This window comes from Ovis aries, chromosome 8, assembly GCF_016772045.2.
Source record: "Ovis aries strain OAR_USU_Benz2616 breed Rambouillet chromosome 8, ARS-UI_Ramb_v3.0, whole genome shotgun sequence".
NCBI classification, from domain to species: Eukaryota; Metazoa; Chordata; class Mammalia; order Artiodactyla; family Bovidae; genus Ovis; species Ovis aries.
In genome coordinates this window covers 88,256,910-88,284,270 of record NC_056061.1, presented here as the reverse complement: position 1 = coordinate 88,284,270, position 27,361 = coordinate 88,256,910, and the positions used below count along the sequence as shown (strand labels likewise).

General features: G+C 42.2%; 1 protein-coding gene across 4 annotated transcripts in view; it reads left to right on the top strand.

Moving 5' to 3' along the window:
* Positions 1-27,361, top strand: part of PDE10A (phosphodiesterase 10A) — a 581,099-nt gene that overhangs the window by 483,514 nt on the left and 70,224 nt on the right. For all 4 annotated transcript variants that reach the window (XM_042253703.2, XM_012183244.5, XM_042253702.2 and 1 more), the window contains 4 exons: positions 9,854-9,974; positions 10,468-10,517; positions 21,318-21,458; positions 27,199-27,354. In XM_042253703.2, the coding sequence (XP_042109637.1) occupies positions 9,854-9,974; positions 10,468-10,517; positions 21,318-21,458; positions 27,199-27,354 (468 nt within the window). The remainder of the gene's footprint in view (positions 1-9,853; positions 9,975-10,467; positions 10,518-21,317; positions 21,459-27,198; positions 27,355-27,361) is intronic.

Genomic DNA, 27,361 nt, shown 5'->3' with positions numbered 1-27,361 from the left:
CATATCAGAAATGTTTACTACATGAGTGATTTGAAGACGTCTTATCTCATGGACTCATTTTCCTAAATTAGTTTATCATCATGAAAAGCCCTTTCATCTCTTAGACTTTTTTGCCCTAAATTACATTAGTTAAAGTAATCCTTTGAAAACTTAAGTATTCTTTAGGAAAGTTAGTTTTTAAAAGATCCCTCTAGTCAAGGCTGTGACTCTTCTAGTAGTCATGTATAGATGTGAGAGTTGGACTATAAAGAAAGCTGAGCGCTGAAGAATTGATGCTTTTGAAGTGTGGTGTTGGAGAAGACTCTTGAGAGTCCCTTGGGCTGCAAGGAGATCCAACCAGTCCATCCCAAAGGAAATCAGTCCTGAATATTCCGTGGAAGGACTGATGTTGAAGCTGAAACTCCAATACTTTGGCCACCTGATAGGAAGAGCTGACTCATTTGAAAAGACCCTGATGCTGGGAAAGATTGAAGGCAGGGAGGGGACGACAGAGGATGAGATGGTTGGATGGTATCACCGACTCGATGGACATGAGTTTGAGTGAACTCCAGGAGTTGGTGATGGACAGGGAGGCCTGGCGCACTGCAGTCCATGGGGTCACCAGAGTCAGACATGACTGAGTGACTGAACTGAACTGAACTGAATTGTCCTTATGTTGAGCTGGCGATATGTTTTCAAAAGAATGCCTCCCTCATTTGTAGCATGCTTGCTTTCACTACTTTTAACATGGACTTCCTACCTTGCCTGAGTGTAACCTGCGGTCATTCTGTCCTCTTGTCCTGGTTGTTGCTCTTCGGCCTTCATCCACATTTCTCCATCCTTTGTAGCTTTTTGTAGGATGCTTCCTCTGAACTCCTGAAGTCTGCTGTGGAGGACTCTGAACCAGCTTCACGTGCCGCCTGCCCTGTGCACTCAGTTAAGTGCAGGACAAGCTAGGCAGCTTCCCCTTGGTGTCAGGATGAGTGTCTACTAATCCTTTGCTTTCTGTTAAGGATTTTTAAACTTTACAATGGCATTTGCAAAGAGTCAGTGGCGTCTTCTTTCCCAGCTCTTTTTCTCCTGCAGTGCCTCTGAGGCCCACAGGTTTCCTTAACTCTTCATTGTGATTGCCCATGTTTAGAATTCTCCTGCCTGTGGTGTTTGTATGAAATGAATGACCTTTATTTATAATTTATTTTCCTCTAAAATACTCAAATCATTTTGATAACTTTATTCTTAATATGTAACATTGAAAAAGGTTTGCCACTTGCTTGTAAAGTTAAACATACTTATACTTTTCCACCCAGGAATAACCCTCTTAAGTATTTGCCTAGTATGATTTTGTTTCTATATTTTTCTGAGAATTATGCTTTAATTTTTAAAAATCTTATTTTTTATTGAAGTATGGTTGCTACACAATATAAGTTTCAGGTATACAATTTAGTGATTAACATTTTTTAAAGTGGGAGAAGGCAATGGCACCCCACTCCAGTACTCTTGCCTGGAGAATCCCATGGACAGAGGAGCCTGGTGGGCTGCAGTCGATGGGGTTGCAAAGAGTCGGAGTCGGCTGAGTGATTTCGCTTTCACTTTTCACTTTGATGCATTGGAGAAGGAAATGGCAACCCACTCCAGTGTTCTTGCCTGGAGAATCCCAGGGACGGGGGAGCCTGGTGGGCTACCATCCATGGGGTCACACAGAGTTGGACACGACTTGAAGCGACTTAGCAGCAGCAGCAGCAGCAGCAGCAGCAGCAGCAGTTTTTAAAGATGATACTCCATGTAGAGTTATTATAAAATGTTGGCTCTATTCTCCATGCTGAACAGCGTATTCTTGTAGCTTACTTTATATGTGATAGTCTGTGCCTCTTAGCCCTCTTCCCCAGTGTTGCCCTTTCTTGTTCCCCTCTCCCAACTGATGACCGCTAGTCTTGTCACGATTCTGTGAGCCTGCTTCTTTTTTGCTTTATTCACTGGTGTGTTGTAGTTTTTTGATCCCACATATAAGTGATGTCATGCAGGACTTGTCTCTCTGACTTATCTCACTTAGCATAATGTCCTCCCAGTCCATCCTCGTTGCCGCAGCTGGCAGTGTTTCCTCTTTTAGGGCTGAGTCGTATCCCATTACATCTCATATCTTTCTCCATTCATCTGTTGACGGGCGCTTAGGTTGCTTCCATATCTTGGCAATTGTAAATAAAGCTGCTGTGAACTTTGGGTACGTATGTCTGTTTTAATTTCTGTTTTGGAGTTTTTGGATATATACTCAGGAATGGAATTGCTGGGTCATAACATAGTTCTATTTTTAGGTTGGTTTTTTGTTTTTGAAAAACCCCTTATTTTCCACAGTGGCTGTACCAATTTACATTCCCACCAACAGTGCACAAGAGTTCCATTTTCACCAACATTTATTATTTGTGTTCTTCCTGATGGTAGCCATTCTGACGAGTATGAGGTGATATCTCATCGTGGTTTTGATTTGCATTTCCCCAATGATTACTGATGTTGAATATTGTTGGACAAATGTCTACTTCATTCTTCTGCTCATTTTTAAATCAGTTTCTTTGTTGTTTTGATGTTGAATTGGTGAGCTGTTTATATATGTTGGATGTTAACTCCTTGTCAGTCATTATTTGCAACTATCTTTTCCCACTTAGTAGGTTGTCTTTTTGTTTTGTTAATGATTTCCTTTCCTGTGCAAAAGCTTTTAAATTTACTTAGATCCTTTTTAAAAACATTTTTTGCTCTTATTTTCTTTACTCTAGGAGACAGATCTAAAAAACATTGCTGCAATTTGTGTAAGAATGTTCTGACGTTTTCCTCTAGGAGTTTTCTGGTATCTGGTCTTACACTTAGGTCTGTCATCCATTTATTTTTGCATGTGGTGCTAGAGAGTGTTCTGGTTTCACCCTTTTACCTGTAGCTGTCCAGTGTCCACAGCACCACTTATTGGAGAGACTGTCTTTTCTCTATTAGATATTCTTGCCTCCTTTGTCATAGATTAATTGCCCATGTAAGTATAATATAATACATATATTTACATGAGGTTCTCTCATATATATATATTATATTTGTCTTGATGAGAAGCTTAGAATCAATGACAGTAGTGGGCACATATAGCTCCAGCTCTTGGATTTTAAATATCATTTGCCACTAAAAGAAACTAGGTCTTCTTTGAGAAGCAGAAATAGCTGGATCAAGGTCTAGCAAAATGTTTGATAAGAAAGTATTGAAAGAATCAAGAAGATTTGTGAAAAGAGCATGGGAGCTATCCTGAAGGGGTTTTCATTGGTCAAGTTTGGGACAATTTGAGCATTAAAATGCATGTATAACAATATAAATTAATATTAATTAGTTAACACATTGAATAAAATCAGCATCTGTGAGCCCATACTCATGTAAATGAATGAATGAGGGGAAACAGCAAGCTCTTCTCCCCAGCAGAATGCCGAAGAGCCAATCCAGGACAGACGATGGTGTTCTACCTCCATCACCTCACTGCACTCTTGCCCAAAATACAAAACCTCTAAATCTGATCTTGAGAAAATATCAGGCAAGTCAGAATTGACTCATATTCCTCAAAAACATTGAGTTCAAGAATGCAAAGAAAGGCTGTGGAATTGTTCCACATTAAGTCTACGAAAGAGACATGGCAACTAACTGGCATATATGATTTGGAATTTGAACCTCGCCCAGTGAGGAAGGGATAATTATAAAGACAATATTGGGACAATGTATGAAATTTGAATATGAATTTATCTATTTTTCTGATTATGATAACTATATTGACCTATGACTCTCACACTCTGTACAAATTCAGTGTTTACTCTCTTATTGTTCTTTTTCTTAGGAAATATATCCTGAAGGTTGCGGTTAAAGGAACATAACAACTTCTTCTCAAATATTCATAAAAATATGTATTTCTAGTTTATGTGTATATATGTGTGTATAGATGGATAGATAGATAAGACACACATGGGGAGAGATGGAAAGAGAGAGAGGGAAGTGGGGAAGGAAGGGAAAGAATTTACCACGAGGATAAGGCAAATGTGGTGGTGGTGTAGTCGCTACGTAATGTCTGACTCTTGCAACCCCATGGACTGTAGCCTGCCGAGCTTCTCTGACCATGGGATTCCCCAGGCAAGAATCCTGGAGTGGGTTGCCATTTCTTTCTCCAGGGGATCTTCCTGACCCAGCGATCTAACCCAGGTCTCCTGCATTGCAGGCAGACACTTTACCGACTAAGCTAAGGCAAATATGATCAAATGTAAATAATTGATGGTATACAGGATTTTCTTGTACTATTCAAGTTGAAATTATGCCAGCAAATATGGAAAATTCAGCAGTGGCCACAGGACTGGAAAAGGTCAGTTTTCATTCCAATCCCAAAGAAAGGCAATGCCAGACAATGCTCAAACTACTGCACAATTGCACTCTCTCACACACGAGTAAAGAAATGTTCAAAATTCTCCAAGCCAGGCTTCAGCAACATGTAAACCGTGAACTTTCTGATGTTCAAGGTGGTTTTAGAAAAGGCGGAGGAACCAGAGATTGAATTTCAGCATCTGCTGGATCATGGAAAAAGCAAGAGAGTTCCAGAAAAATATATATTTCTGCTTTATTGACTATGCCAAAGCCTTTGACTGTGTGGATCACAATAAACTGTGGAAAATTCTGAAAGAGATGGGAATATCAGACCACCTAACCTGCCTCTTGAGAAACCTATATGCAGGTCAGGAAGCAACAGTTAGAACTGGACATGGAGCAACAATCTGGTTCCAAATAGGAAAAGAAGTACATCAAGGCTGTATATTATCACCCTGCTTATTTAACTTCTATGCAGAGTACATCATGAGAAACGCTGGACTGGAAGAAGCACAAGCTGGAATCAAGATTGCTGGGAGAAATATCAACAACCTCAGATATGAAGATGACACCACCCTTATGGCAGAAAGTGAAGAGGAACTAAAGAGCCTCTTGATAAAAGTGAAAGAGGAGAGTGAAAAAGTTGTCTTAAAGCTCAACATTCAGAAAACGAAGATCATGGCATCTGGTCCATCACTTCATGGGAAATAGATGGGGAAACGGTGAAAACAGTGTCAGACTTCATTTTTTTGGGCTCCAAAATCACTGCAGATGGTGATTGCCGCCATGAAATTAGAAGATGCTTACTCCTTGGAAGGAAAGTTATGACCAACCTAGACAGCATATTAAAAAGCAGAGACATTACTTTGCCAACAAAGGTCCGTCTAGTCAAGGCTATGGTTTTTCCAGTGGTCATGTATGGATGTGAGAGTTGGACTGTGAAGAAAGCTGAGTGCCGAAGAATTGATGCTTTTGAACTGTGGTGTTGGAGAAGACTCCTGAGAGTCCCTTGGACTGCAAGGAGATCCAACTAGTCCATCCTTAAGGAGATCAGTCCTGGGTGTTCATTGGTGGGACTGATGCTGAAGCTGAAACCCCAATAGTTTGGCCACCTGATGCGAAGGGCTGATTGGAAAAGACCCTGATGCTGGGAAAGATTGAGGGCAGGAGGAGAAGGGGATGACAGGATGAGATGGTTGGATGCCATCATCAACTCGATGGACATTGGTTTGGGTGGACTCCGGAGTCGGTGATGGAGAGAGAGGCCTGGTGTGCTACGGTTCATGGGGTTGCAAAGAGTCAGGCACGACTCAGCGACTGAACTGAACTGAACTGATTCAGTCAGTACTAATATTGTTGCTCAGTCATGTTCGACTTTTTGTGACCCCAGGGGCTGCAGCACGCCAGTCTTCCCTGTCCATCACCAACTCCTGGAGCTTGCTCAAACTCATGTCCATCGAGTCGGTGATGCCATCCAACTATCTCATCCTCTGTTGCCCCTTTCTCTTCCTGCCCTCAATCTTTCCCAGAATCAGGGTCTTTTCCAATGACTTGGCTCTTCGCATCAGGTGGCTAACGTATTGTAGCTTCAGCTTTAGCATCGGTCCTTCAGTGAATGTTCAGGGTTGATTTCCTTTAGGATTGATGGGTCTGATCTCGTTGCAGTCCAGGGCACTCTCAAGAATCTTCTCCAGAATCATTGTGTCATGTGAAATTTTATTTCTCTCTGGGTGACAGAGTGGCTATTCCCTGGTCCCCAAGTTGTGTTCCAGATGCCCTCAGGCACCACAGCAAACTCACAGGGACGATTTAGGACATGGTGCGGTTTCATGGGAAGCAGCACCATCTGTCAGAGCTTGATAGAGTTCACAGTTTCAGTGCCTGGCTGACATAGTTCCCAGTTTTAATGTTAGATCACCACAGTCCTATCAATGGAGTCATATCTCTGCAAATCCTGTGTGTGTGTGTGTGTGTGTGTGTGTGTGTGTGTGTGTGTGTGTGTGTGTGTGTGGTTTCTCTAATGAAAAGCAACTACTGCTTGAAAACCAATGTGGAACAGAAAATGAGGGTGACTGTGTCCAGTTTGATTCTAAGGTTTCCACTGCCCAATTCATTGAACCTTCGAGTTCTGACTCCTCTTGATTGAGAAATGTCTGTGATACTCGGTGCATACTTTATATGGGTTCTGTTAATAAAGTGGTGAAAGGACTTTGTGAAGTTGAAATGCTGTGCAAATACAAGTTCTTAAACAACTTCACTAATACACGGTTGTAGTTTCCTATTAGTCAGGACATAGAACTGAAAGTTTATTCCACTGAATTGAATTCATCTCTGGGTAAATTTTCTTCATCATGTTTCTGTAAGAGAAGAAGTGCCTTAGCTGACTTTCATCCCCACTGCTTTTCTTCTCATAATAGTACTCATGAACAGCAAAATGGCCATAAGGCTGAGGACAAATAATTGTAATTATTATTAACATTTTTAGTATATTGTGATTTGAATGATCCACTAACTGTGAAAGTGTGTGTATTAGTCGTTTAGTCGTATCCAACTCTTTGTGACCCCATGGGCTATAGCCCACCAGGCTCCTCTAGCCATGGGATTCTCCAGGCAAGAGTACTGGAGTGGATTGCCATTCCCTTCTCCAAGGGGTCTTCCCAAACCAGGGATTGAACCCAGGTCTCCTGCATTGCAGGCAGATTCTTTACCATCTGAACCTTTGATATTTGAGAGGTAATATTATGTTGGCGTTAATTAGTAATCATAGTTAAATATTTTGATTTTATGGTATTTATGTAATTATTGCTAATCAAAGGAAATAGGGTCTACTGAAAGTAACCCATGTATTATTTTCAAGATTAGAATTTGAAGTTTAATATAAACAGCAACAAAATTTGAGGTCATAGATTGCCACAGAAGGTTACTGTTGAAAGATATCTTAAATACAGTCTATTTCAACTTTCTTATTACGCAAATGATAAAAATGAAAGCTCGGAGACTTGAAAGGAAATCTCATGATAAAGTGTCCATAACCCCAAGTGTCTCCTTGTTCTCGCTTGTGTGTGACAACCCATTTCCTGTCCCAAAGAGATGGAAAGCAGCTGGTCACTGATCTCAGCAGTGCATTCCGGTCACATTGAAGGAAGGGCCTGGTCTCAGAATTACATCGTCAGGGAAAAGTCAGTCTGTTATCATTTTTACAGAGACTTCTCTACTGAGTAACTAAAATCCCACCTTGAGGCAGGAGGTCGTCCTGTCTGTTTCAGCTGCAGGGACCCTGTGGTCAGGTGCTTGATGCGGGTTGAAGACCTCCTCCGGCCAGGTCATTCTGATCGCAGCTCCCGTTCTGTCCACTATGCTAACAGCACCCGCCTTGTCTCTGGTTAGTGTGCGTGGCCTCCTGTCCCCTGTGAGGCCAGGATCCCATGTGCTCAGTGAATCAGGAAAACCCTTTGAACCGTAGTGGTTCCCAGAGTCACTCATGGCCCACACCCCCGAGCTCTGCACACAGGCCGGCATGGCCTGGGGAATGTACTTGACATGGCCTTGAGGAAGGGAGTGTCCATCGGATATAGCTAAGGGGCGGGTCACTGGGTCTGGCAGGAAGAATCCACGCTAGCCTTCCAGTCTTGCCAAGATTAGAGTATATACCGCGGAAGTTCTGATTTTCAGCTGCATTAAATATCAGCCGTTGGGGAGGGGGGCGATGCAGATTGCAGCTTCTCGACTGCAAGCCCACTGAACCCGGTACTTCTGTTTACTGCACCCCTCCTCCATCTGCCTGATCCGATGTTATCTTTATTCTGCCCAAGCCAAGCCCCCGAGAGGTTCATCCTCATTCGTTTCGCAGGTTTCCATGTGTGAGTGAAGTCGTTCAGTCGTGTCCGATGCTTTGCGACCCCATGGGCTATAGCCTACCAGGCTCCTCTGTCCATGGGATTCCCCAGGCAAGAATACTGGAGTGGGTTGCCTTTTCCTTCTCCAGGGGGGTCTTCCCGACCCAGGGATCGAACCCGGGTCTCCTGCATTGCAGGCAGACGCTTTACCCTCTGAGCCCCCAAGGAAGCCCAGGTTTCTCTAGGTTAGCTGAATCTCACCCGTCTCATCTCTTGACAGTTTATCCTTGATACTTCGTTTTCTGGGGTCTGCCTGGACTTAAGTCTGTTAATAGGTCAGTAGCAGAGAAAGGTGGTGGACAACCAGCATCCTTCTACAAGGCAGCCAGGGGCGCGAGGCAGACCTGCCCTTCACGGTTCTAGGCTTCACCGGAGCCTGTCCATGTCTCTCGTGTCCCTGGATCCTTCCGTCCCTGAGCATCCTGTTTAAAAAGCCGTCCTTTCCTCCAAAGCCAAGTACCGTCAGCCTTCCCGGATCTCCTGTCTGCGCCGTGCCCATCACCTTCCATCGCGCTGCGTAGCTTGCTTACTTCCTCTCTTCCAGCTGGAGTGTAAGTTCCTTGAGGACTGGAGTTTTACCTCGTCCAGGCTCTAGCATTTCTCGTGTTGGTAGTCGATCGTCAGCTCTGGCAGCATGAGTTTGTGGAGCGACTGACTGATGGCCTCATCCGTTCTGTTGTGTATCCATCCCGCAGAGGGATGAGTGCAAGGCTCAACAGTAACAACGAGCGGTAGGGCTTTCGGAGAGAAAGATGGCTGAGTGGTCTAGTGAGTGCGTGAAAGAGAGAGACGGCCTGAGATGGTTTCTGCAGCAGACAATCACCTCATTCTGCAGAGTTCAGAGACCATCCTGGGAGAGGCCTTTAGGCTAAGTGCCCTGGGGAGCCCCAGGGGCCTGTTGAGCCTCAGAGTGAGAGAATTTTATTTAAAAGTTCACCATGTCCGTGGTTTGGAGAGGAGGCTTGGGAAGGCATGCTTGGTGGCACGGAGGCTCACCAGAAGATGGGTTTTCCGTCCTTTGAAGAAGACACAGCATTGGGCGTAGCCTCCACCGTCTTCCCAGACCTTTGTCCACCAGCTCCTGCCCTGGCGGCCCAGTGCGGTGAGCACCACGGGCTTGCTGGGGCTGCTGCTCTCGCAGGGGCGGCTCCCGTGAGAGCCTCCCTTCCTGTTCTAGTGGCAGAGTTGAGATCAGACTCACGTGGGTCCAGGGGTCACTCCATGGACCCCAGTGAGTGGAGAGTAATAAACGAGCATCGTTTCACCCAGTGCAGGGCATCTTAGGACGCTTCAGTCAGTTAGCAAGTTTCCGAACTGTTCTCACTGATCCAGCTTGCTTGATTACCTTGTATTTAAAACTTCAGAAACAAACTTGTAACACTCTATATTTTAATATAAATATTCATTCATGGAGTCTATAAGTATCCTAAGTTGTAGCAGTTTTAACTTTCAGTCTCTTTTTATGGTCCATCATAATAATTAAATCATGCTCTATAAAAATATCATGAACAGCTAACATATAATATAAAGTCATGTATATTAATTGCATATGTGACAAACTGAGGAATGTTTATTTTTTTATATTTAATTATGCCTCTTTTTTTAATTCAAAGTATCAAGATACAAATATGCAAGGAGTTGTGTATGAACTGAACAGCTATATAGAACAACGGTTGGATACAGGAGGAGACAACCAGCTACTCCTCTATGAATTGAGTAGCATCATCAAAATCGGTAAGGAACGTTTAATGTTCCTCCTAGTAGAAAGCTTATACCAAAGTAAATTAAATTATGTTCTCTTCGCTGATGACATGTAGGCATATACATCATTCTTTGGTTGATGCTTATATTGGTTATTCAGAATTATAAATGTCATTTGTCTATTTTTTAAATGCTTTAAAATTAAATATGTTTCAAATTTTAAAAATATTTTCTAATAATTCTAATATTTAAACTTTGACCAATATATTATTACATAGTACATTGCTGTGTGCCTTTGAGAATGTCACATCTTAAAAAGAGAAATAGCTAATGAAAAGAAATGAAAATATTCTAAGTATGTAATTCAGTAAAGCCATAAATTATTTAGTTCAGTTTGCTGTATGAAAATTAATTATGCTAACAAATCCATTCGAAAGACTCCTATTTGAAGTCTCACCTTAGAGAATTCATGCATGTTATATTCTCCCATTGAGATTAGTCTCTTCCTTTCTTATTGCTTTGGCAGCCACAAAAGCTGATGGATTTGCACTGTATTTCCTTGGAGAGTGCAATAACGTAAGTATCTAAATTTAGATTTAGGTATTCAGATAAGAGAATGTTATAAGCTGTAAAATTATGTTGCAAACAGCAAATGTTGTATCATAATTAAGTACTTTAACCAGCATTTTCTATTTTGTTTCTGTATGTGGTGATTACCAGTTGAGTATTTTACCAACATCGTGATGTTTAGTCATGAAAATCTTAACTTTTTTTTCTTTATTGTTTTGGTTTGGTTTCTGGTGTGCTATTTCATGAATGGCGTTTCTAGACTCACTGTTCTATACAGAAGTTATTTCACCACTGTGGGCTGGGGTGTTGGGGGCAGCCTCTGCCCTTTTTCGACATGCAATCTGCAGTAGAAGCAAATGAGAGCAGAAGTTTTATGTGATGTTTGTAGACTTTGTAAAGCTAACTCTGAAAAGTGCTGGGATGGAGTTGCTGCGTACAGATTCCTGGGCTGTGGGGTGGTGACTCGGGCTGCTCTGGGGTTGGAGCTGCTCAGGGGTGCCTGGTCCACCCGCCGGCAGAAGAGGCTGGGCCCTGTGCTTCAGGACTGACTCACTTAAAGCACCGGCTGCAGCCAAGCGCAGCTCGCTTAGGCACTTTCAAAACTACTTCAGGACATTCAGTTGTTGGCATTTGAATTTTTGTTATGGTGTTAACACATCTGTAACATTTTAGAAAAATACTCTGAACCAGCAACACTTACCTTCATAGGTTAAGTGAACAAAACCCAGTTATAACATTATTTTGCAAACTTTCACTCTGCATTTCTTGTGTGTTAGGCATTGTTCTTTGAGATTTGGTATGTATTTTTGCAATGTGATACTTGTTTTGTGAGTAAGCAAAATGTATGCTATTTATATTGTACAAAATGTTAATAGGAATAAAGACACAGTATTCTGATATTTTTAGCAGTGTTCATGAATAGTAGAGTAGTCCAAACCTGGAAGTCACTGCACAGAAAGTCCTCATTGGCTGGGTGCCCCTACTCGTAAGTGACCTCTTCATTTGCACAACGTTGCTCCCCTTATGTTGTGATGATCTGTGTTACAAGATTAACAGCTGTTCAGGATAAGGACTGCTCTTTATTCATTTATGTATTCACCTGTATTCTCTCTTATTTTCTTTCATAGAAGCAGTCAGCAAGAGGGTTTATTAAATAGAATTATTCAGATATTACTCCTACTTGTAAATGCTGTCTATTTTACATACTGGTAGTATTTTAAAATGATGAAGCTACTGAAATAATGAATAGATTTCTGTCCTAGTCACTCTAAAATTTTTTTTCCTAAGCCTTGAAATTTTTATTTAAAAACCAAGACTTCCTTTTAAAAAATTAGTATGTAATTTACATATATTTTAAAAAATTTTTAATTGAAGGATAATTGCTTTACAGAATTTTGGGATTTTCTGTCATGAATCACCAACAAGAATCAGCCCTAGGCACACCCATGTCCCTCCCTCCCGGGCCTCCCTCCCATCTGCCTCCCCTCCTCACCTTCAACCTGCTGCAGAGCCCCAGTTTGCGTTCCCTGAGTCACACAGCAAATTCCCACTGGCTATCTGTTTTACAAACGGTATTGTAGATTTCTCTGTTTCTCTCTCCATGCGTCTCCCGACTTCTCCTTCCTCTCCTCCCACCTTGTCCAGAGGTCTGTTCTCTGTCTCAATTTCTCCATTGCTGCTCTGAAAATAGGTTCATCTGTGCCGTCCCTCCAGATTCCACATATATGTGTCAGTATGCGATACGTTTCTTTCTCTTTCTGACGTACTTCACTCCGTGTAATGGGCTCTAGTTTCATCCACCTCATTAGAACAGATTCAAATGTGTTCCTCTTCATGGCTGAGTAGCCTTCCATTGTGTATATGTACCCCGTTTCTTTATCCGTCCATCCATCCATGGACACGTGGGTTGTAAATGCAGATGTGAATGCAGATGTAAAAAATAATTCACGATAATTTTCATGATTTCTGGGGTGCATATTGTCGTGTAACTACAGTGGCCCACATTGCAGATTTCTGGGATGCATATTGTCCTGTAACTACAGTGGTCCACGTCTTATCACTCCTCCCCTGACGTCTCCACCCAAGCCTCAGAGGTGGTCTGCAGTAGCTGTGTTTGTATTTTGGCCCTTGACCTTCAGTTACAGCTGTGGGTGACCCAAACTGGGACCAGTAGATTCCCTGCTGACACCTGGGTTGTGGGCTCAGCGTTCTGGCTGCTCTACCTGGAAAGAAATGATATGAACCCCAGACCAAGGCGAGGTTGCCCTGTGGGCTGGCCCTCTTCTGCTCTGTGTGGAGGAGAATGGGAAGGTGGGGAGAGCTTGTCTGCGGAGGTGGAAAGGGCAGACGACTGGGAGCCGGGTCCGCTGTGCAGGGGCCTCTAACAGGGCCTGGCTCGGAGCTGGGGTTTAGGCTCCCAGACCACCTGCTCTTAATCACTTGGCCACACTTCTCTACTCTGCTGCAGACTTCTGCCTGATTACGATTTAGAAAAAGCTTTTGCAGCTCAAATATCCCAAATGTAATTCTGTTTTGGTTTAGTTGCTAAGCTGTGTCCGACTCTTTGCAACCCTGTGGACTGCAGCCCACCAGGCTCCTCCGTCCATGGGATTCTCCAGGCAAAAGTGCTGGAGTGGGTTGCCATTTCTTTCTCCAGGAGGGGATCTTTCCTACCCAGGGATGGAACCCGGGTCTCCTGTGCTGGAAGCGATCTGCATTGCTGACTGAGCCCCAGGGAAGCCCATAAAATGTGATTCTGCGTGTATCTAATCCTTTCACTTTTACTTACTCACTTTGTAATTTAATTGAGGGATTGGTAATGTCTTCTCAAGCTTTAGTTGGCACCTCATTCTAAACTGCTCAGGTCAGTTGCTTGACTCTCTGTGGTTCCCTCCAGGCTGATGGGGTCTTTACCCCTTTCTTCCCCACATCTCAGGGACCAAGTGTACCCTGTCAGTGCAGCCGTAGGAGCAACAGGGCACAGAGCAGAAGGGTAGCCTTTCCTGACCTTCCTAAGCCAGCCTCCACTCTGCTGTGCTTTCTTAGTATCAGATCCTCCTTCATGGCACTGAGCTGAACCTGCAATTGCATGTTTATCTGTGCCTTGTTTGATTATTTGCTTATCCAGTTTTCTCTCCAGCATATAAGCCTCACTAAGAGGCCTTTCTCCCTGGGAGGATAATTCTAGGGGATGATGGCTGGGTTCTACTCCCTTGAGTCATATCATTCCTTTGGCCCCTTTCAGTCGATATCCTTGAGGTTGTTCCTTCCCCGTTCTATTTCTCGAGATCAGATATGTACTTGATTTTGCCATTCACTGAAGGTACCACCAATTGAAATCTATTTTGATTAATTCGTATAGTTGAGATTTTCTTCCCGACCACTGAGTGGTATGGATTCAAGCCTCACGTCCACACGATGTGCAGTTATTACTTCTCAGATGAGATTTTTATTTTCTCTGCAGCAATAAATTCAAGGTACTCTGGTTTCCTTGTCACCCCCTTGCAGCTGTGGTGTCTTCACTGTTCAGGCTGAGATGAGCCCATAGCCCTGGGCTGGTCTTGACCCACCTGGGGGTCTCCCATTAGACTTCCCAGTGGTGAGGTCTCAGGCTTTACCTCTGGTCTCCTGTTAGCCATGCAAATCTGCTGAGGTCAATACAGTTGACCCTCGAACAAATCCACATGTCACTTTACTGCCGGCCCTCAGAACCCACAAGTACACGTCTGCACATTCAACCTGTCCTGGATGTACAGTGCTACTGTGGTATCTGTTGAAAGAGATCTGCACGTAAGTGGATCCACACAGATCAAACCCATGTGCTTCACGGGTCAACTCTGTATCTAGGCTTTAGCTGATGCTCTCAAGAAAAAAAAAAAAAAAATTGGAATTTGCTCACCTCCCAGAGTCCCTTTGTTTACTTCCTTTTAGATTTCTTTGGATCCTTCCAATCTTCTCAGCCCAGCAATGCCTGCAATATTTGTGAAATATTCTTTATCCAGCCTTTAAGTAATTTTACAATTTTTTTTTCAGGAGTGTCAAATTATCTAATCTGCCATATTACTTGCAACAGATGTTGACATACTTCTAAAATGTAAGCTAACTGTATGAAATAAAGTAAAACGTTGCTTTGCACAGATGAGGAGATACGTGTATATTTTCTTATATTTCTTCCTTTGTACATGAAAGACAACATATTATAGATATTTATCAATGTTTTTAAAAATTGTCTCTGGATTTTGAATCATAGAAAGTATTTCTTGGTGACTCACTTTCAAAACAAAATATATATACTTTAGTGACAAAATTATAATAATGCAACCCAAATAGACTACAATAAAAATTTTAGTCTTGATATCAATAAATATTAATATAAGGATTAAGACAGACATGGCATGGACTAAATCATTCTTATAAAAGTATTCATTTCTTTTTTCACCAATGAGAATCAGTGGAAATAATTCAATTTCTGAAATTTTTACATTGAAAAACATGGCTTAAATGATATTTAAATACATCAGAAGTTATACAGGTAGAATTTAAAACCAACATTCATATTACCAGAAAGAAAAAAAATTAAAACACAGAAAATTTAGGAGATGGTAGAAAACAAATGGTATTAAAGCACTAAAAATAATACATTAAATGTGATTATTGAACTCATTTTGAAGCTAATTTAAAAGACAATAAAACAATAGAGTGGAAAATAGCGCATTATGAGAGCACACTCACAAAGGTGAAAATGTAGGTGAAAGGGACAGTTTTTGAGGAAAATAGAAATTGTTCCATTTGATGATAGAGAGCTATCTATCCAAATGAGGATAGAAAGCCAATAGACCAGTGAGCGGAAGAAATTGAACGCAGTGTTGAAATGATGTTTGGGTTTTTTTTTTTTTTAAGCCAATAGGACATTGATGGAGAAGGCTATGGCACCCCACTCCAGTACTCTTGCCTGGAAAATCCCATGGATGGACGAGCCTGGTAGGCTGCAGTCCATGGGGTCACTAACAGTTGGACACGACTGAGCGACTTCACTTTTACTTTTCACTTTCATGCATTGGAGAAGGAAATGGCAACCTACTCCAGTGTTCTTGCCTAGAGAATCCCAGAGATGGGGGAGCCTGGTGGGCTGCCGTCTCTGGGGTCGCACAGAGTCGGACACGACTGAGGCGACTCAGCAGCAGCAGCAGCAGCAGCAGAAGCAGCAGGACGTTGACGGTGGTTTTGAGCACCAGCGTTGTTCAGGCCGTCGTTCGCTCTGGGACGCGGCACGTGATGAACCAGTTGATTCCTTACTCTGAGCTCACACTCAACTGGGGACAGCCCTTCAGAAGAGGGAATGCCTGCCTGGCCACACTGTTCCAGAGCTTGGGAAGAGAAGGAAAGCTCCCCAGCTAGTTGCTCAGTTTTCCAAAGAGTTTCCATTCTGGAGTTGGATTGTGTGAGTTCCAATTCACTACTTTGGGATTTTGACAAGGTTCTCAAACCTTCTGAATCTTAGTTTGACTTCCATTGGTTAAGCGTTATGTCTATGCATGTCATTTAACTAGCCATTTTAGACGCCAGCCACGTACCAAAATCTGTGTTGAATTTACTGAGCCTACAAATAAATAAAAATCATTCCTGTCCTCAAAGAACATACAGTCAGTAGGAGAAATGAAGAAATCCACTGTTAGTTATACTGCATGATGACACGTGAGCAGAGAGGAACCGAGGTGCTCCGGGACCCTACCTTTTTGATTGGCTGGTGGGGTCTGGGCTTGGTAACACTGAAATGAGCTTGGGTGGTGAGCTCTGTTTGAACAGAGCGTAGGAGACCTCTGCCTTAGTAGACAAGAAGGGAAAAGGAAGGAGGAAGCAGTCTGTGAGAAATCTAGAAAGGAAACTCTTTGTGTTCTGGCCAATGCCAGTGTCTGGCACATAGCACATACAGGGTGCTCTTGAAATACTTGGTGGGCAAAACTGATTTTTTCATGATTGAGATTTTTTTGCTTAATACCTAGTCACATACTTCAGTTACTGAGTAGCATACTTTATAATGTCGGGCTACTGCTAAGTCGCTTCAGTCGTGTCCAACTCTGTGCGACCCCATAGATGGCAGCCCACCAGGCTCCCTTGTCCCTGAGATTCTCCAGGCAAGAACACTGGAGTGGGTTGCCATTTCCTTCTCCAGTGCATGAAAGTGAAAAGTGAAAGTGAAGTTCTCAGTCGTGTCTGACTCTTAGCAACCCCATGGACTGCAGCCTACCAGGCTCGTCCATCCATGGGATTTTCCAGGCAAGAGTACTGGAGTGGGGTGCCATTGCCTTCTCCTATAATGTCCTAATATAGTTTATATATATATATATATATAGATAGATAGATATATAATCTATAAGACTAGTTAGTGAAAGCTGAAAACTTTGTGACCTCTAATGATTCGTCAGACTTTATAATTCATAAAGTAAGCGCACAGATAGTTCTTTATGTATTAGTTTAGAGTAGCCGTGTGGCTCTCAGTGCCTGGTGAACTTTAGTAAGAATTATGCAAACAAAGTTAGGGATCTGGCTCACGTTCCAGGGAACTTGGGGCTAGTTGCTGCTGCCCTCTGCACGGAGCGAAATTCATTTACTCTCCAGTGCCATCTAGTGTCTCCAAGAAAAATAACTTAATGGTAAGCCTCAGTAACTTGTTTTCTTCTTAAAAAGTGTTTCCGAACTTTAACTGGTTGTGAGTTGAAACCTTAACATAAAAGAGAAGTTTCATGGATAAACTGAACTTTGAATTGTGTGTGGGGAGAAAGAGGAGAGCAGATGTTTACCACGTAAAGCAGACATCTCTGTAGTTGATGTCAATGAATCAGTTTCCCGATTCATCAGAAACTCCTGTTTTTTTAAGAAATAATGTGCAGTAGTCTAGTCTATGATTCTTTTTCCACTGAACCTATTTCTAAAAATTTAATTTTTTAAAATAACTTGAGTGCTTTCTTATTTCTTCTTTGAGTCAGCTTAGTCATTATGACTACTGTTAGCAATCTCCTTTTGTTTAAATGGTTTAACTTCAGAAATATTTTTGGAAATGTACTGTTGCCACAAAAATACAGGATAGGTCATCATGAGTTTCTCTGAAATAATGAGAAAACTAACTTATGCCCTGCCACTGCCTGGTGTCTGGACTGATTTCCAACCCTGTGGCCAGTCTCCTCGCTGGCGTTGGGAGGTGCAGGGCTCGTCCAGGCCACGTGCAGCGCTGTCGGCTGCAGTGACCAGCAGGTTGGGGGTCAGCTGCATGCCCTGATGCATGAAGCTCTTCTTCAAAGGGTAGGGTTGGCTGAGATCTGAAACTTTGAACCTTTTCTTCGTTTTTGGTTTTCATGTAGTTTTCCATCTCTGGCCTCTAAAAAATGTGTGCTAATAAAAGTTTTCATATATTTATACAACATTAGAGCAGAAATTAATTTTAGAGACTCGTCTCAACACTGGATGTTATAGATTATAAATGTATGTATAATCGCCTTAATTATTTAATATGTTATGCAGTGATATTTGATGAAAGTTTTCATTCATCTTCCTGTGAAAATAAATCATGAGTATAATCTTTTTTCATCTTATTAATTTGAACATCCCAGTCAAATTCTTATGTCAAAATTCGTAAGAAGTGACATGGGGGTGTGGGAGGTACAAACGCTGGGGTGTACAATAGGCTTCCAAGTATGTGTTTTATGACAATATGGAAAATATAGCCAACATTTTGTAATAACTTTAAATTGAAAGTACATTTTAAGTATTGTATTAAAGTTCTTTAAAAATACACCTTTAAAAAACTCATAATGATTGATTTTGAAAAATGAAGTCCTTGCCTCATTTTTCCGTTTCTTTATGGAAACTTTTTTCCACCCATCAGTCATTAATGCATTAGTGCAGCACCTTCATCAATGGAAAATGCGAAATGTGTCTTACACATTATGCGTATTTTGAAACACGAAGAACCAAAGCAAGACTTGGCTTACCGGATCACAGAATGTGCTATAAATTACAGTAATTAAACAGTGTGGTGGAAAAATAGGCCAAGTGGTGCAGAATTGAGAGTTCAGAAACAGACCCAGGTGTGCTCGAGCATTTATGTGATGAAAATGTCGGTTCAGCCAGTGGGAGAAAGAAGCCTATTCAACCCGTCACTGTCTTTTTGATGATTTCTGTGGAGGGGGTTAAGGTAGATTTCACAAACTCTTCTCCGTTCCCAAATACCTGAATACACTGAAGCTGGGAGCGCATCAAAACAGGCGTCCGGCTGCGTCAGCCCTCGCTTTGCCTTCACGTGACCAGCGCCTTTGGCCTTCACGGGACAACTTACTTTTTTGTTAGCGCTTGCTCTCAGTTCTCATTTGTAAGCCTTTCTATTTGATAGATGTGAACAAAAATCATAGTCAAATTACAAAAGCAAGTACAAAGTCCCCACTGGAAAGAATAATTTAATTTTTGATAATTATTTTCCATGAGGAGTTTTCCGCAGTCAGGTAACTGAAGGATTCCTAAATCATTTATCTTCAGCGAGTCTAGTCTGCAGAGTAGCTTGCCGTGTACCCACGGTGCAGTATTTGCTTGTCTATTTCTTGCGCATCATCTAGAAAGTCTGCACAGAGGCAATCAATGCTTATATTAAATAAATGATACAGGACCATATAAGCTATTTCGTCCTTACTGAATTACGAAGCAAAATGTAACTTGAAGATCTTATTAAATTCAGCCTTAAGGTTCTCATAGAAAAGTCAGCCGAAAGAAGTGTCTGTGGTATATCTCCAAACAACGAACACATGCAGTCAACAACCGTTAAAAAATATCCAGAGCTTCTGCTGGGAGCTTGCTATAGTATTTGTTTTCTGTTGGTGTCTCGGGAAGTTCTTTAAAAGTTATCCAAACGACTGGGGTCAATTTAAGTTCACTTCCTGCAGTTCTGACTTCGAGAGGAGGAACATTACTCAGCATCCTTGTAATTAACTTTCTCATAGTTTGAAAAAATCGTTGTCAATTCTGACTTTTCTTCAGCCTACATATACTGTATTTTTTATATTTTTATTGTAGTCATCGCTCTTCCTGTTCCTGGATCATTTTGCTACTCTCCTGTCAATCGTAAGAAAGGGTAACACGTTGAATGATATTTTGCAAGATAGATACTAAATCTAATGAAATTCTTATTTGTTTATGTCACGTGTGTTGGTGCATAACAGATTACAGTAACTGTTGTAAACACAGTGACTGATTTCTAGCCACTTTAAAAGTGCGTTTGGTCCAACTGTCAATTATCGCATATGTAGTTAAATTAAAAAAATCTTTTTAAAGTGTGTAACTTGTACTTAAAGATTTTAAGGTTAAAACTTTTTAAAAGAAGCAATTTAAAACTACTTTTCACAGACATTGTACTTAATAGGAAATTACTGCTTGAACTCAGTCCTAGCTAATGTAGATATGCTAATGAATAAAACTATCTTGAATTTATAATCTTCAGATAATGGTGACTTAAAGGACACAGAATGAGCCAAGGGTCTGTTTTCCTCCATTCTGTTCCCAGTGATTGAAGTAGCTCAGGTTTATAAGGCTCAATCCTTTGTAAGATTTTATTTGAAGAAAGAGTTCTTTGACTGTGTGTGTGTGTGTGTGTGTGTGTGTGTGTGTGTGTGTGTGTGTGCGTGCGCGTGCTCGTATGCAGGCTTAGTCGTGTTTGACTCTTTGTGACACTATGGACTTAGCCCGCCAGGCTCCTCTGTCTGTGGGATTTCCTAGGTAAGGATACTGGAGTGGGTTGCTGTTTCCTCCTCCAGGGGATCTTCCCGACCCAGGGATCGAACCCTCATCTTCTGTGTCTTTGACATTCCAAAGTTGGAAAACCGCATTATCTAAAAAGCAACACATCAGAGGATTGCCTGATACTTACTAGTTCAAAAGGCCATCATCCTTAAGTTACAGCAGTTCCATTTAAGATAAAAGTAAAGTGTTGGGAGAAGTTACCAGAACTTTAACATTTTTAAAATTGAATAGAAAATCACAGTGCGGTTCTGTCAAAATATTGCTCCCCCTGCCCAGATGATTTGAGTAGCAATTCTTGTTTAGTAGAAATTTATTTTAAAATGTGGCTGGGTTTAGTCAAAATAATTGATTGTGTTTAAAAAAAATAAATTTAAGATACTTTGAAATGTTCTCTATCTGCCTCGTCTTTTGAGGCGGAGAGATACACCAGGTTTGTCTAGTTATTTATTTACTTAATTTTTCATGTGTATGTGCAGAGAAAAACAAAGGTTTTACCAAGAGTATTCTAAATCTGTAATATTATGGGCAGGCCAGTTTCAGGAATGGAGTGGTCGATTATTAAAACAAACAACAAAAAGTAAAGCTCTGAGAAAGATTTTTAATGAACGTCAAAAAGTACAGCCCCCTCACATTGACTTTGTAGTCACAGAGCCATGTGCCATGTCTGTAGGAAGCGGGGCGCGTCGTCTGCTTCTTGACTGGTAGTTTCTAGAGCCCGAGGACAGCTGACGCTTCTGTCTTCATGTTAGCATTTCCTGTGGATAAAAATTGGAGGCTGCTGTAAGAGTTTTCCTGCAAGTGGACATTTGTGCGAGTCCTGCGTCTAGCGTTTGTCTGGTGTTCGTGGGAATTCCACCTCAGATGCTTAGTGTGGTCCTCGCAAAGCACCTCCCTCATTTTGGGGCGCCTCTTTCCCTTGGCTCACAGGTTTCTTGTGATCATTAAGTAGAGTCTAGGAGTCTTTGCGTCCCGTGTCAAAAAGCACAGGACAGTTTCTAGAAGGTGTTCTTTTCCTCTTCTCAGAGCCTTTGTGTGTTTATCCCGCCTGGAATCAAGGAAGGAAAACCCAAGCTCATCCCCGCTGGTCCCATCGCCCAGGGCACCACCACCTCTGCCTACGTGGCCAAGTCCAGGAAAACGTTGCTGGTGGAAGACATCCTCGGGGTGAGTGGCTTTTCACCCTTTGTGACATTTGTAAACCGAAGTATTTAATTAAGAAAAATAACATATACTCTTGATGTTGTAACTTAAACCATGTTATAGCAGCATAAAAGCAAGATACCGATCAATAAAAGGGTTTGTGTATGTAAATGAATTCTTTGTACTCCAAGAAATGTATCTGATGACCTCCTAAGAGCTAGGTTTGAGTAGTTCTTCTTTCAGCGTTTGCCTGTATGCTGGTATACATATAAAGTGAATGATTGCTGTTTGCTGGCTCGTATCCCAGCAGCACAGATTTGAGTGAGTTAGCTGTGTGACTGACTGCCCCAGATTTTAGTGGTGTCGTGCAACAATCACTCACTGTCTCTAGACCGGCCGTTCTGCTGATCCGAGCTTGCTCGCACATCTGAGGTTGTCTGGGCGTCCCTTGGGAGCTGGCCAGGCTGAGGTGGGCTTTGTTCTCTGTGTGTGTCCCATCCCTTCCACTGAGGCTAGCCTGGCATCTTACGGCAGTGGCCGGGGTCAGAGAGAAGTGGACACACACGGGTGAGTTTTCAAGCCTCTGCTTGCATCAGATTCATGACCTCCAGTTTAGCCAACCAAATCATGCAGGGGGCCATTCTCAGTGTAGTCTGACCAAGGCCGGGGGTACAGAGAATAGGACCAGATGGAGCCCTCAGACCAACCTCCCGCAGTATATGTGCGCGTCGTGATGAAATGTCCCTGCGTGAGCTCAGACTCTGAAACTGACAAGCATACAAACAAGTTCATTGGTGTCAGGAATTTGCTCTGAAAAAGTACTAAATTGGAGTCACAAAATCTAGATTTTAATTTTATTTTTGCCACTAATTATCTGTGTGACCTTGAACAAATCAGGTTGCTAGTTACTGTTACCAAAAAGAAAAAAAGTTATCAAAAAGTTATCAAAAAGAAGAAAAGAGTGTTTAAAATACATATTTCACAGTATAATTATATAGACAAGAATATTATAGTTGTCAAACTTTCTAAGAGACTAGGTATTCATCATGCTCACCATGGAAAAGAAAAGATAATGAGATTGCTGGTGGAGGTCCCAGCAGCGCTGGTGATCCTAGTACAGTGTCCAAACGCAGCAGACCAGCTCACTGTGCGCCTCAAACCCCACGACGGTGTATACCAAGTCTATCTCATTTTTACAAAGTAAATGTTAAAAGTAGATATGTCAAAAATTATCACTTAAAATGTTATGCTGTATCATATACAAGCTCTCCAAAGATCTGTAAGTTGCAAAGGATGTATTCCTTTGAGTGGTTTTGCTAACTTAGGAAATAAAGTAGAAGAATCAGTTTCATTTCTTATGCTAGGTAATGGGTGATTATTGGTTGATTTGAGTGCCTAATATGGCAAACCACTTCAGTGTTCTAGCCTTGAGAACCCCATGAACAGTATGAAAAGGCAAAATGATAGGATATTGGTAGGGGAACTCCCCGGGTCGGTAGGTGCCCAGTATGCTACAGGAGATCAGTGGAGAAATAACTCCAGAAAGAATGAAGGGATGGAGCCAAAGCAAAAACAATACCCAGCTGTGGATGGGATTGGTGATAGAAGCAAGGTCCAATGCTGTAAAGAGCAATATTGCATAGGAAGCTGGAATGTCAGGTCCATGAATCAAGGCAAATTGGAAGTGGTCAAACAGGAGATGGGAAGAGTGAACGTTGACATTCTAGGAATCAGCTAATTAAAATGGACTGGAATGGGTGAATTTAACTCAGATGACCATTATATCTACTACTGTGGGCAGGAATCCCTTAGGAGAAATGGGGTAGCCATCATGGTCAACAAAAGAGTCCGAAATGCAGTACTTGGATGCAATCTCAAAAACGAAAGAATGATCTCTGTTCGTCTCCAAGGCAAACCATTCAATATCACAGTAATCCAAGTCTATGCCCCAACCAGTAATGCTGAAGAAGCTGACGTTGAACGGTTCTATGAAGACCTGCAAGACCTTTTAGAACTAACACCCAAGAAAGATGTCCTTTTCATTATAGGGGACTGGAATGCAAAAGTAGGAAGTCAAGAAACACCTAGGGTAACAGGCAAATTTGGCCTTGGAGTACAGAATGAACCAGGGCAAAGGCTAATAGAGTTTTGCCAAGAAAATGCACTGGTCATAGCAAACACCCTCTTCCAACAACACAAGAAAAGACTCTACACATGGACATCACCAGATGGTCAACACTGAAATCAGATTGATTATATTCCTTGCAGCCAAAGATGGAGAAGCTCTATACAGTCAGCAAAAACAAGACAGAGAGCTGACTGTGGCCCAGATCATGAACTCCTTATTGCCATTTCAGGCTTAAACTGATGATGTAGGGAAAACCAGTAGACCATTCAGGTATGACCTAAGTCAAATCCCTTATGATTATACAGTGGAAGTGAGAAATAGATTTAAGGGTCTAGATCTGATAGATAGAGTGCCTGATGAACTATGGACGGAGATTCATGACCTTGTACAGGAGACAGGGATCAAGACCATCCCCATGGAAAAGAAATGCAAAAAAGCAAAATGGCTGTCTGAGGAGGCCTTACAAATAGCTGTGAAAAGAAGAGAAGCAAAAGCAAAGGAGAAAAGGAAAGATATAATTGATGCTTTTGATCTGTGGTGTTGGAGAAGACTATTGAGAGTCCCTTGGACTGCAAGGAGATCCAACCAATCCATTCTGAAGGAGATCAGCCCTGGGATTTCTTTGGAAGGAATGATGCTAAAGCTGAAACTCCACTATTTTTGGCCACCTCATGCGAAGAGTTGAATCATTGGAAAAGACTCTGATGCTGGGAGGGATTGAGGGCAGGAGGAAAAGGGGATGACAGAGGATGACATGGCTGGATGGCATCACTGACCTGATGGACATGAGTCTGAGTGAACTCCAGGAGTTGGTGATGGACAGGGAGGCCTGGCATGCTGCGATTCATGGGGTCGCGAAGAGTTGGACATGACTGAGTGACTGAACTGAACTGAACTGAAGCATCTGAATGCAGAGTTCCAAAGAATAGCAAGGAGAGATAAGAAAGCCTTCCTTGGCGATCAGTACAAAGAAATAGAAGAAAACAACAGAATGGGAAAAACTAGAGATCTCTTCAAGAAAATTAGAGATACCAAGGGAACATTTCATGTAAAGATGGGCTCTATAAAGGACAGAAATTGTATGGACCTAACAGAAGCAGAAGGTATTAAGAAGAGGTGGCAAGAATACACAGAAGAACTGTACAAAAAAGATCTTCACGACCCAGATAATCATGATGGTGTGATCATTCACCTAGAGCCAGACATCCTGGAATGTGAAGGCAAGTGGGCCTTAGAAAGCATCACTACGAACAAAGCTAGTGGAGGTGATGGAATTCCAGTTGAGCTATTTCAAATACTGAAAGATGATGCTGTGAAAGTGCTGCATTCAGTATTGCAGCAAATTTGGAAAACTCAGCAGTGGCCACAGGACTGGAAAAGATCAGTTTTCATTCCAATCTCAAAGAAAGGCAATGCCAAAGAATGCTCAAACTACTGCACAATTGCACTCATCTCACAAGCTAGTTAAGTAATGCTCAAAATTCTCCAAGCCAGGCTTCAGCAATACAGGAACTGTGAACTTCCAGATGTTCAAGATGGATTTAGTAAAGGCAGAGGAACCAGAGATCAAATTGCCAATGTCCGCTGGGTCATCGAAAAAGCAAGAGAGTTCCAGAAAAACACCTATTTCTGCTTTATTGACTAAGCCAAAGCTTTTGACTGTGTGGATCACAATAAACTGTGGAAAATTCTTCAAGAGATGGGAATACCAGACCACCTAACCTGCCTCTTGAGAAACCTATATGCAAGTCAGGAAGCAACAGTTAGAACTGGACATGGAACAACAGACTGGTTCTGAATAGGAAAAGGAGTCCGTCAAGGCTATATATTGTCACCCTGCTTATTTAACTCCTATGCAGAGTACATCATGAGAAATGCTGGACTGGAAGAAACACAAGCTGGAATCAAGGTTGCCGAGAGAAATATCAATAACCTCAGATATGCAGATGACACCACCCTTATGGCAGAAAGTGAAGAGGAACTAAAAGCCTCTTGATGAAAGTGAAAGTGGAGAGTGAAAAAGTTGGCTTAAAGCTCAACATTCAGAAAATGAAGATCATGGCATCTGGTCCCATCACTTCATGGCAAATAGATGGGGAAACAGTGTCCGACTTTATTTTTCTGGGCGCCAAAATCACTGCAGATGGAGATTGCAGCCATGAAATGAAAAGACGCTTACTCCTTGGAAGGAAAGTTATGACCAACCTAGATAGTATATTCAAAAGCAGAGACATTACTTTGCCAACAAAGGTCCGTCTAGTCAAGGCTTTGGTATTTCCCATAGTCATGTATGGATGTGAGAGTTGGACTGTGAGGAAAGCTGAGCACAAAAGAAGTAATGTTTTTGAACTGTGGTATTGGAAAAGAGTCTTGAGAGTCCCTTGGACTACAGGGAGATTCAGCCAGGTCCTGGGTGTTCATTGGAAGGACTGATGCTAAAGCTGAAACTCCAGTACTTTGGCCACCTCATGTGAAGAGTTGACTCATTGGAAAAGACTCTGATGCTGGGAGGGATTGGGGGCAGGAGGAGAAGGGGGCAGGGGACAACAGAGGATGAGATGGTTGGATGGCATCACTGACTCAATGCACATGAGTTTGAGTAAACTCTGGGAGTTACTGATGACAGGAAGGCCTGGCGTGCCGCAAGTCATGGGGTCGCAAAGAGTCGGACATGATTGAGTGACCGAACTGAACCAAACTAATATGGGTCTTTGGGGCTCAGTTACAATAACTCTCATTAACCTGTGGTTTTGTGTTATTCTGACCTTAAAAATAAGAGAAAAAAATTATATAAATATAATTTGCCTTGGCATTTGGAGTAATTTTCACATGTGACTTTATACGTCTGAAACTTTAATTCTGACACTAGAAGGTGAGGAATAAAAAAGTGTTGCTTAGAACTGCTTGTGTGCTCAGACATGTCCTATTCTTTGCAGCCCCATGGACTGTAGCCCGCCAGGCTTCTCTGTGCATGGATTCCCCAGGCAAGAATACTGGAGTGGGTTGCCATTTCCTCCTCCAGGGTGTCTTCGAGACTCTGAGACCGAACCCGTGTCTCCTGCAGCTCCAGCATTAGCAGGTGGATTCCTTACCACTCGAGCCACCTGGGAAGCCATCGTAATTAATTTTATTATTGCACGAAGCTATGCATATTCATTCATTCATTGGATTCTCCTGTATAATGATAATGAAACATGAGTCACTATCTGGGTTTAAGTCCCATCTTGCTCAAGTTATCTTAAACAGCTCAGTGGGTAAATAATCCGCCTGCAATGCTGGAGTCAGAGGAGTCGAGGGTTTGATCCGTGGTTTGGGAAGATCCCCTGGAGGAGGAAATGGAAACCCAGTCCAGTATTCTTGTCTGGGAAATCCATGGACAGAGGAGCCTGGTGGGCTACAGTCCAAAAGATCGCAAAGGGTCAGACAGAGCTGAGCGCCCCAGCACAGCGCAAGCGCAGCCCGTGTTGCTCAGGTTTTCTCAAACAAGGTTTACAGTGACTGTCGTCATTTGGTTTTCCTTTGAAAAGGACTGCTGATCATGGCTTACAAGTACTAGGGAATTTCTGATAGAGTCCTAAATTAATGATTCCAATTCTTTCAAAGAATTTATATCTTTTCCCCCTCCTACGTTTTTAGGATGAACGGTTTCCAAGAGGTACCGGGCTGGAATCAGGGACGCGGATCCAGTCTGTTCTTTGTCTGCCGATCGTCACTGCGATCGGGGACTTGATTGGCATCCTGGAGCTCTACCGGCACTGGGGCAAAGAAGCCTTCTGTCTGAGTCACCAGGAGGTGAGCC